The 8,720-nt window shown below is 52.4% G+C and overlaps 1 protein-coding gene across 17 annotated transcripts in view; it reads left to right on the top strand.

The window, feature by feature from the left end:
- Positions 1 to 8,720, top strand: part of INPP4A (inositol polyphosphate-4-phosphatase type I A) — a 121,839-nt gene that overhangs the window by 67,748 nt on the left and 45,371 nt on the right. For all 17 annotated transcript variants that reach the window (XM_005862211.2, XM_014536413.1, XM_014536406.1 and 14 more), the window contains 6 exons: positions 1,164 to 1,282; positions 3,498 to 3,614; positions 3,878 to 3,957; positions 5,369 to 5,480; positions 6,574 to 6,664; positions 6,986 to 7,133. In XM_005862211.2, coding sequence (XP_005862273.1) covers positions 1,164 to 1,282; positions 3,498 to 3,614; positions 3,878 to 3,957; positions 5,369 to 5,480; positions 6,574 to 6,664; positions 6,986 to 7,133 — 667 coding nt within the window. The remainder of the gene's footprint in view (positions 1 to 1,163; positions 1,283 to 3,497; positions 3,615 to 3,877; positions 3,958 to 5,368; positions 5,481 to 6,573; positions 6,665 to 6,985; positions 7,134 to 8,720) is intronic.

Here is an 8,720-nt window from a genome sequence, read left to right as displayed (position 1 = left end):
CTATGATGCACACTGACCACCAGGGGGCAGATGCTCAATGCAGGAGCTGTCCTCTGGTGGTCAGTGTGCTCCCACATGGGGAGCGCCGCTCAGCCAGAAGCCAGCTCATGGCTGGCGAGCGCAGCGGTGGTGGCGGGAGCGGGCCTAAGCCATCAGTCAGACGTCCCCAAGTGCTTCCAGACTTCGAGAGGGATTTCTGAGAGGGATGCATGCCGAGGGGTCCTGGACTGCAAGAGGGCGCAGGCCAGGCTGAGGGACCCCCTTCCCCCCAGTGCATGAATCTCGTGCACCGGGCCTCTAGTATCCAATAAATAATGAAGATTCAAGATATATGAGACAATATTACAAGGGATAATCAGAGAACCAAAGTTAATTTCCAGAAGTAAAAGTTAATTTTTAAGTTTTAAATCACTAGAGAGCATTCTAAAAATCAAATGAGAAAGATGGGAGCAGGAACGACAGTGTGAGGCCCTCCAAAAAGTTTTTTCCTCCATAAAGGCAATGAGAACACTGACAAAAAGGGTCGAAGTCAGTTGTTTGAGAACTCCGAAAGCAAGCAAAAGCCGAGCACTCGGGGGTGGTTATTGCTCTGCCAGAAAAGCTGCTTCTTCCGGTGCAGAAGTTTGACTTGCCGTACATTTAATCAGTTCCACGGAGCATGTTTCTTCATGTTTTTCTGTAATGACAAAGTGTCTTATGGTCGGTAGCATTTGCTGGTCTCAAGGCAGTGGGTCATCTTTCTTTCACAGTGCATTTTACAAAGATACATCTTAGAGTTCATGCATTAGGACCGTTTTCCCCGTAAGTCACTTCTACCATTGAACTTCTGAGTCTTATAATCTGTCCCAAAATGCTCAGTACACTAGATGTGCATGTGAGATGGTTGGCTCTGTGCGCCATTCCATGGGTGCAGAAAGCCCTTTGGGCTCGCCTTCCCTGCAGCTAGGGCACTGCTGCCATGGCGTCCGGGGAGGTGTGTGTGTGGGGGGTGAGTAGAGATTGTTTCCAATTAAAAAATCAGCTCCCTGTGACAACAGACCATGTAATTGCCTCATCCTTTTGAGTGTCATTTACTGTCTTTGCTCTTTGAGTGTGTGTGGAACACAGAACTAACTAGAGCCTGATTTTAAAGGATTCTTTTCTCTCCCATCTTGATTCCATAGCTTGTAGTGAGCTGCATACGCCATCGCTAGATCGGAAACCAAATAGTTTTGTAGCAGTGAGTGTGACCACCCCTCCGCAGGCATTCTGGACGAAGCACGCACAGACGGAGATCATCGAGGTGGGTGCTGCTGGCCCCCGGGGCTCGGGGACAGGCTTGCCGTGGTCTCACCCCGGGGGAGGCTGCTCGGTGACCTGAGCACCTGTAGCCGGGATCATTTCTATGTGAATTCTTGCTGTTGTCCATGTGTTTTTAGTAAGTGATATTTTTCATCACAGTTCTGGAGGGCACTGTTTTTGCCATATCCTTTACAATCATTGGTCAGTTACTGGCTGGGTATTTTTGAACAGTGATGCTATAAAGTTGGCTGCCTTTTAAGAGGAAGATCCAATTCTTCCTTGTCACTTCCAGTTGGAGAGTAACTCTTAACCAACCCTCCTAGTGGACATACCCCTGTTTTAATTGGTTTTTATCTTTATATCCTTTTGAGTTGTGTGTTATATACTTACTTTTTCATTAAACTAAATGTTATGCATTCACCTCAGGAATTTTACAGAAGCCGTTTAGATAATTGAGCACATTGTGTAAGTTGTGAAACTAAGAGTAGGCGTTGCTGTGGGATTCCACAGGCTTCTGCTGGCGATGTGAGCTCCTGTGTGAATTGTCCGCCCTGGCAATCTCCGGCAGGCTCCACTGCACTTCCTCCTCGTCCCTAGCTTTACATTTTGGAAGATAGACCTTTTCATTCTCTTGTGAACTTATTTCCAAGTTCAAGTCAGCAATCCTGTTTCTAAGCCTTTGTTGAGCACTGTCTGTACACGCAGCACAGTGCTGGGCGCTGCGGGTGATGCAGAGGCCATTGAGGCCCCAGCCCTGCCCCCAAGAGGTTGACACCATGAATGAAGGTGTCCGCATCTGTACCCAGCAGAGTGCAGGTGTGTGAAGGGTGAGGATGGCACCAGGAGGATGGGTTCCCGCTGGTTCTGAGGATCGGAGGTGGCTTCCTACGCCACGTAGTGAAATTCTGACTCGATAAGTCGGGTGGGGCCCAAGACTCTGTGTTTCTCCCAGGCTCCAGGTCATGCCCACGCTGCCGGTCTAGGGACCACAGCTGCAGAGCATTGCAGAGTCCTGTAATGGCGATGGGGAGCATCATGTGTCTTGGAGAATAACATCAGCCTGTTCATGTGTGCAGAAGGCACAGGTGGAGAGCAAGGGGAACGCCTCAAAAGTCGGGCTAGGAGTTACGTGAGGGCCACCTGAGCAGAGGTGTGTGAGGGAGTGCGATGTGGCACCTGACGCATTGGGAAGGAGGGGCAGGAGGGGCAGAAGGGGTGCCTGCGAGAGAGGATTTTTAAATTTTGTTTTTTTGTTAATCCTCACCCGAAAGAGTGTATTTTTCCTATTGATTTTTAGAGAGAGTAGGAGAGAGAGAATCATCGATGTGAGAGAGGCACATCGATTGGTTGCTTCTTGCACGTGCCTTACCTGGGCCGGGGATTTAACCTGCAACCCAGGCATGTGCCCGGCAATTGAACCTGAGACCCTTCAGTGCTCGGGCTGATGCTCTAACCACTGAGAACACTGGCTAGGGGGCGAGGGAGGGTTTATGGAAGAGTTTATTGTAACTTGGAGGTTGAGAACGACAGAGAAGCAGGTACCAAAGCAGATGCCCAAGTTGGTGGCCTCCTTGGGCGAGAGTCAGAGCTGGTTGACAGGGGCGGATGGAGGGAGGCCGGTGCTGTCCAGCAGGTGTGGAGAGACTGGATCTGGAGCTGCAGAGGGCGCTCAGCCAGGGCATGGTCCCCACACAGGCAGGGCTTTGGGGGCGGGGGAGCGAGGCTAAACTGCCAGGAATAACCACCTGTGATCTAGAAACTAGCAGCTAGTCCTCAAAAAAGGGATAGCTTAAATAGGTCAGGCCTTAATTATTCTAAACCACAGGATTCTAGAAGTAAGAAACGACTTAAGCTATTCATTTCCTCTTCCATCCGCCTTGGCACACCTTACAGGAACAGCCCAAAGTAGTAGACCCAATTGCATAGTGTATCTCAAGCTGAACGACACGTGAACATCAGCCTGTTTCCATGTTATAGAAGCCTCCCACTGAGGGGGCCCTCGGGACCCGCCTGGGCCCAGCTGTGTCTGGATCGGGAGGGGTTTGTGGGACGCCTTCGTTCTTGAAAAACGGGGTTTTCGTTGACTGCATTTGTTTAAGCTGCCATGAGCATTTGTGTTGATCCAAGTTGGTAAGAACGTTAATTTCTCGTTCTGAAATGAACAATCACTTTAAAAATTCAACTCTGTGTTCTGAGGATTTTCTTTTCTGTTCTAGGGAACCAACAACCCTATATTCTTAAGCAGCATTGCCTTCTTCCAAGACTCTCTCATCAATCAGATGACGCAGATCAAACTCTCCGTGTACGACGTCAAAGACAGATCTCAGGGAACAGTTAAGTAGCGCGTGGTTCAGGGGCCTTTCTTCGCTTCTTAAAGCTGGGCAGTTATTTCAGCGAGAGGAGCACATGCGACTGGCTTCACCACTGGCTCACTAATTGATGTCCAGTGGGATTTGCCTTTGGAATTTCTTCCTGCACATCCCTGTTGGGCTCCTGCAGTGAGGGTCAGAGGTGCTGTGGGCAGCAGCCAGCGACCCCGGCCTGGTCATGGGGCCGAGGCACAGCACAGGCTCACGCTGTGTTCCCTCTTCCTCAGATGTACCTACTGGGCTCTGGGACATTCATTGTCAAGGATCTGCTCCAGGACAGGCATCATCGGTTGCATTTAACACTAAGGTTGGTATTTAATTTTGTTCCTTTGAGATGATCTTGAGTTCTGAGGTTCCGGGACTGATGGGGAAGGGCCCCATTTCCTGCCTCTCCCAGAGGCTGGTCTTAGCAAACAGCCTGTCAGGGAGCTAATGGAGGGGGCATGTGTGGCATCCACAGGAAATCGAGCACAGCTGGACTCAGACCTGCAGGAAGACCTAGATCACATCTGATCGGCGAGATGAGTTTACAGTGTCTGCTTCCTCCCCAACAGAGTGTCCGCTCCCAGAAAGCAGGGGTTTTGTCTGTTTTGCTTCATTGCTGTATCCTAAGGCACATAGAACAGGGCTTGGGGCTTAATAAATATTTGTGGGGGCGGGGGGACCCCCACCATGTACCTGGAAGAAAGATGTCAAGATGGCAACCCTTCCCAAATTCATTTTAGGGGCAACTCCCACCCAAGCCCTGACTTGGTGTTCTTGTTTTCAAAATAATGTGAAAATTGGGAAAACATTCCAAAATAGCAAAGGAAATGTTGGCAAAGAGGATTAATTCCCTGCACTAATTCTCTGCAGCCATGGTGATAGCAGTGCCGCCGGCATCGGGCAGGACAGGAGCCCTGCAGGCGCCTGGTGGGTGTGGAGACCTGACTGGGGAGAGAGGAACAGTCCTAGGGAAACAAGAGGGTCATGGGGAACGGGGTTGTAGAGGAAAATACCCAGGTACACGATGTGCCTGAGCAATCCTAGTTGGACCCACGCACACGTAAGAAGTGGAGATCATCCTCTAAGAGAAGCTGACAAGGACTGTTGGGATAGTGTGGGGAAAGGACTTCCCGGGCATGAGGACACAGAGTCACAGAGGCATTTGGCACAGCAGTGACCACAGGAAAGTTGACACTGGCTCTGTCAGACGTCTTCCATAATAGTCCAGGCGTCCTTGGATGAGTCACATGGGCCCACGCAGTGCAGCCCCCCGCGATCTTAGGGGGAGCCAGACGGGTGGAGTGGCAGCAGCTGTGCCGTGTCAGGAATCAGAGGCTTTGGGAAACCCTGGGTGGCCTCAGCTGACTTAGGGTCCAGGCCTCAGCCTTGGGGAAAATCAAAGCTTGAAGAAGGAGCAGGAAGGGTCTGGTCCCAGAAGAAGGTTCTCTTCAGTCCTCATTTCCAGACGTGTCCCCATTGCTGTGTGGGGCAGGGGTCAGCCCAGGGGAGCAAGCACTGGCTCCTCCCCTCAGGTCCCCAGGCATGCTCGCCCTTCTCCTGGGGCTTGGGTTCCCTGTCTGCCTCCCCTGGAGTCTGGGCGTGCAGCAAGTGCTGCCCGACTGGCCAGCCGGCCAGGTCCCGGCACGCCCTAGACCTTGGTGACAGATGCTGAGCTTACGCAGAAATGGAGCCCAGTCACGATGCCACTTCCCAAAGCACGTTGCTTGTTGCAGGTCTGCAGAGAGTGACCGTGTGGGTAACATCACGGTGATCGGCTGGCAGATGGAGGAGAAGTCAGACCAGCGGCCTCCAGTGACCCGGGCTGTGGACACCATCAACGGGAGGGTGAGCACCCCTTCCTGGGAAGGAGTGATGGCCCCTGTCTAGATGGGCGCTGCCTCTGCCGCAGGGAAGGAGCAGGTGGGCCTGCACTGTCCACCCGCCATAGGACCTACCAGTCCCCCGGGCGCTTCTCAAAGGGGAGACAAGGGAGCCCCTCAGGCTCTGCTGCCCTGGAGCCTGCCTCTGCCCAGGCCACACAGGCCACCTCTCCAGAATGGGAAGAGGTGGGGGGAGCCTGGCGGAGGGGCTGCAGTCAGGAAGGGAGAGGGGTGTGGAGGGGGTGCAGTCAGGAGCGGGGAGAGGTGATGGGGGTGCAGTCAGGAGGGGGGAGAGATAATGGGGGTGCAGTCAGGAGGGGAGAGAATTGTGGATGGGGTGCAGTCAGGTGGGGAGAGAGTTGTGGAGGGGGTGCAGTCAGGAGCGGGGAGAGGTGATGGGGGTGCAGTCAGGAGGGGGGAGAGGTGGCTGGGATTGGGGGTGGGGAATGAGACCCAGACTGTCTTTGGTATTTTGTTAGTACCTTCCTCTCCCAGGCACTCAGGCGCTCATGGTTGCCTCATGCACACACATCTCAAGTCTGCACAGGTCCTGCCGCCTCTCACACCCCCTCTCAGGGTCTGTCTTCCCATCCCCTTTCCCTCCCATGCTGTCTCCTCACCTTCTCTCTCACTCTCATGTTCAGAGACAATCTGTGCTCTCAGACTAGAATTCCAGTTTAGAACTCAAGCGCTGGTACATATCATTTTAAAATACAGAGATAGGTCATTTTACCCCAAATAAGCCCAGAACATCAGCTATGGAAATATTTCTGGGTATCGTTTTCCCTCCCTTTTACTTTACACGTCAAAACACTGAAATATGAGGTGAAATGACGTAGTCGAAAGACAGGCATTTCTGGAAAATTTTGAGTGGGACACGTCCACTGTACTGGGACGTGGGTTGATCAGTCGGTGGCCTAGGTGACCTACTCATTGTGGAGTGGGTGGTGCCATTCACCTTAAGAGCTCCTTCATGAGATCTGGCGGCCACCACCCCTGCGGAGTGCGCTGGGCTCACCTGAGCCTATGGCTTCTCGTGCTTTTCTGTATGTCACTAGATGGTCCTCCCCGTGGACGAGAGCTTGACCGAAGCGTTGGGAATCCGATCCAAATATGCTTCGTTGCGTAAAGACACGTTGCTGAAATCGGGTGAGCGGATTCCTCCACGGTCCTCTTGCCCCTCTCGGGAGAGTCCAGTCGGGCCCACAGTCACCCTTTCCACCCCCTTCTGTGGCTCTCTTGCCGACATTGGCCTTAGTGGCTGCCGGCCTCGCTGGCACAGCCCTTGTATTTGGGAGTTAGTGGTTCATTCTGGGAGAACGGGATTGCATGTCCCAGGGGAAGAGCATTCAGGCTCAGTCACCTGGAGGGCTTTGGGTTTAAGTGTTTGATTGAGAGGAACAGTCAGGATACTTGGGGGCGTGGGGAGGACCTGGCCAGGTCTACAGTCTCCGTCTCCCCGCCCCTCAGTGTTCGGTGGTGCCATCTGCCGCATGTACCGCTTCCCCACCACCGACGGCAACCACCTGCGGATCCTGGAGCAGATGGCGGAGAGCGTGCTCTCCCTGCACGTGCCCCGGCAGTTCGTGAAGCTGCTGCTGGAAGAAGATGCAGCCAGGTGAGGCCCATGTGGAGCGGCTGCCCACCCACCATGCCCGCGCCGCCTGCCTTCCGGAAAGCTCTTAGATGTGTGTGGTGGACGGAGCACTGGCCCAGATAGGCCAGATGACAAGCCAGCTTCCGCCCTTGGCTGCTTTGTGGCCGGGGCGTCCAGAGCCTCCGTTTGCTCATCTGCATCCTGAGGTTTCTGGGCAAAGACTTCACAAGACAATGTGCCTGGAGCACTAGACGCGCCGGCACTCAGTCCCTGCTCCCTTCCCTCTCCTTTCACCGCTCTCTTGGCCTCAGGAAGTTAAAAGTAGCTGGTCATTCTTTGGTGATGGCTGCCAGGGTCAGCAGTTTCCGGGGGCAGGGCCACAGTGATATGGGCTCCAGAAAGTTAAGCAGGACCCATTGGGCATCCTTCCAGCTCAGGGCATGCGCCACTGGTCCCCAGGCAGGGAGGAGCCTGGGTGGCTCAGCATGTAGGTTGTGTCTCCTGTTCGCCCTTCACTGTCATTACTGCTCCTTGTCATAAAACGATGTTAATTACAGACACAATTAACAAAAGCGTGAACGAAAACATTGCAACCAGAATCCTGCTGTTTTAACACAACTGTTTCATTTTAAATTTTCATCTTAAAAAAAATCAAACTTAAAAGAAAAATGGCAAGAAATGCAAAGAGCTGCTTTCTCTCTATTCATACATCTTTTATGTGTATTTTAATTTTTACATTTTTCCTCTCAGCTTTTTTATATCTGTGCCTTTATACATAGCTACCCTATATCTTCACTTTTCTTATCATTTCTAGTTAGGGCATCATTTCCCACTGTTGGCACTAGGTATGTGCTCACATGCACTGTAACTTTAAAGACTGTTCACGGAAGCATTTTGCTTTCGAGGGTTGTGCTGTTTCTCACTCTAGCCACGTGGCAGGTGCTGTGCTCAGTGCGAGGCTCCTTGATGAGTGAGACGCCCTGGGAGACAGTCATTAACAGAACTGGGGGCCACACATGGAGCCCCAGATGTGTCAGCAGAAAGTAAAAGGGGGCCCTGAGAGGGAGGGTGGTCTGAGCAGGCCTCTGTGACATTAAACTGACACATAAGAAGGAGCCACATGAAACACAGGCAGAGACATCCAGAGGGACCACAGGGTGCGCGTGAGCTGAGCTGAGGCTGGGGCCAGTGGGCCTTTGAGCGAGGATGATGCTCTCCTGCAAGCCCCACAGCCTGATCTGCACAGGGTGTTCTTTTACATTAACTTCTCTTAATCCTTACCCAAAGATATGTTTTAATGGATTTGGCAGCGAGAAGAAGGGAGAGAGAGAAACATAGATGAGTTGCCTCCTGTACATGCCCAACCAAGGATCAAACCTGCAATCTGGGTATGTACCCTGACCGGGAATCGAACCCACAACCTTTTAGTGTACAGTTCGATGCTCCAACCAACTGAGCCACACCAGCCAGGGCACATTAATTTTGCTAATCTACACTAATAAAAGAGAAACATGGTAATTAGCGTACGACCGCTACCCTTCCCATTGGCTAATCAGCATATCCTTATGCAAATTAACTGTCAGCCGAGATGGCAGCCGGCAGCCATGC

Source organism: Myotis brandtii, unplaced genomic scaffold (assembly GCF_000412655.1).
Source record: "Myotis brandtii unplaced genomic scaffold, ASM41265v1 scaffold1612, whole genome shotgun sequence".
Taxonomy (NCBI): Eukaryota; Metazoa; Chordata; class Mammalia; order Chiroptera; family Vespertilionidae; genus Myotis; species Myotis brandtii.
This window is presented reverse-complemented; position numbering and strand designations above follow the sequence as displayed.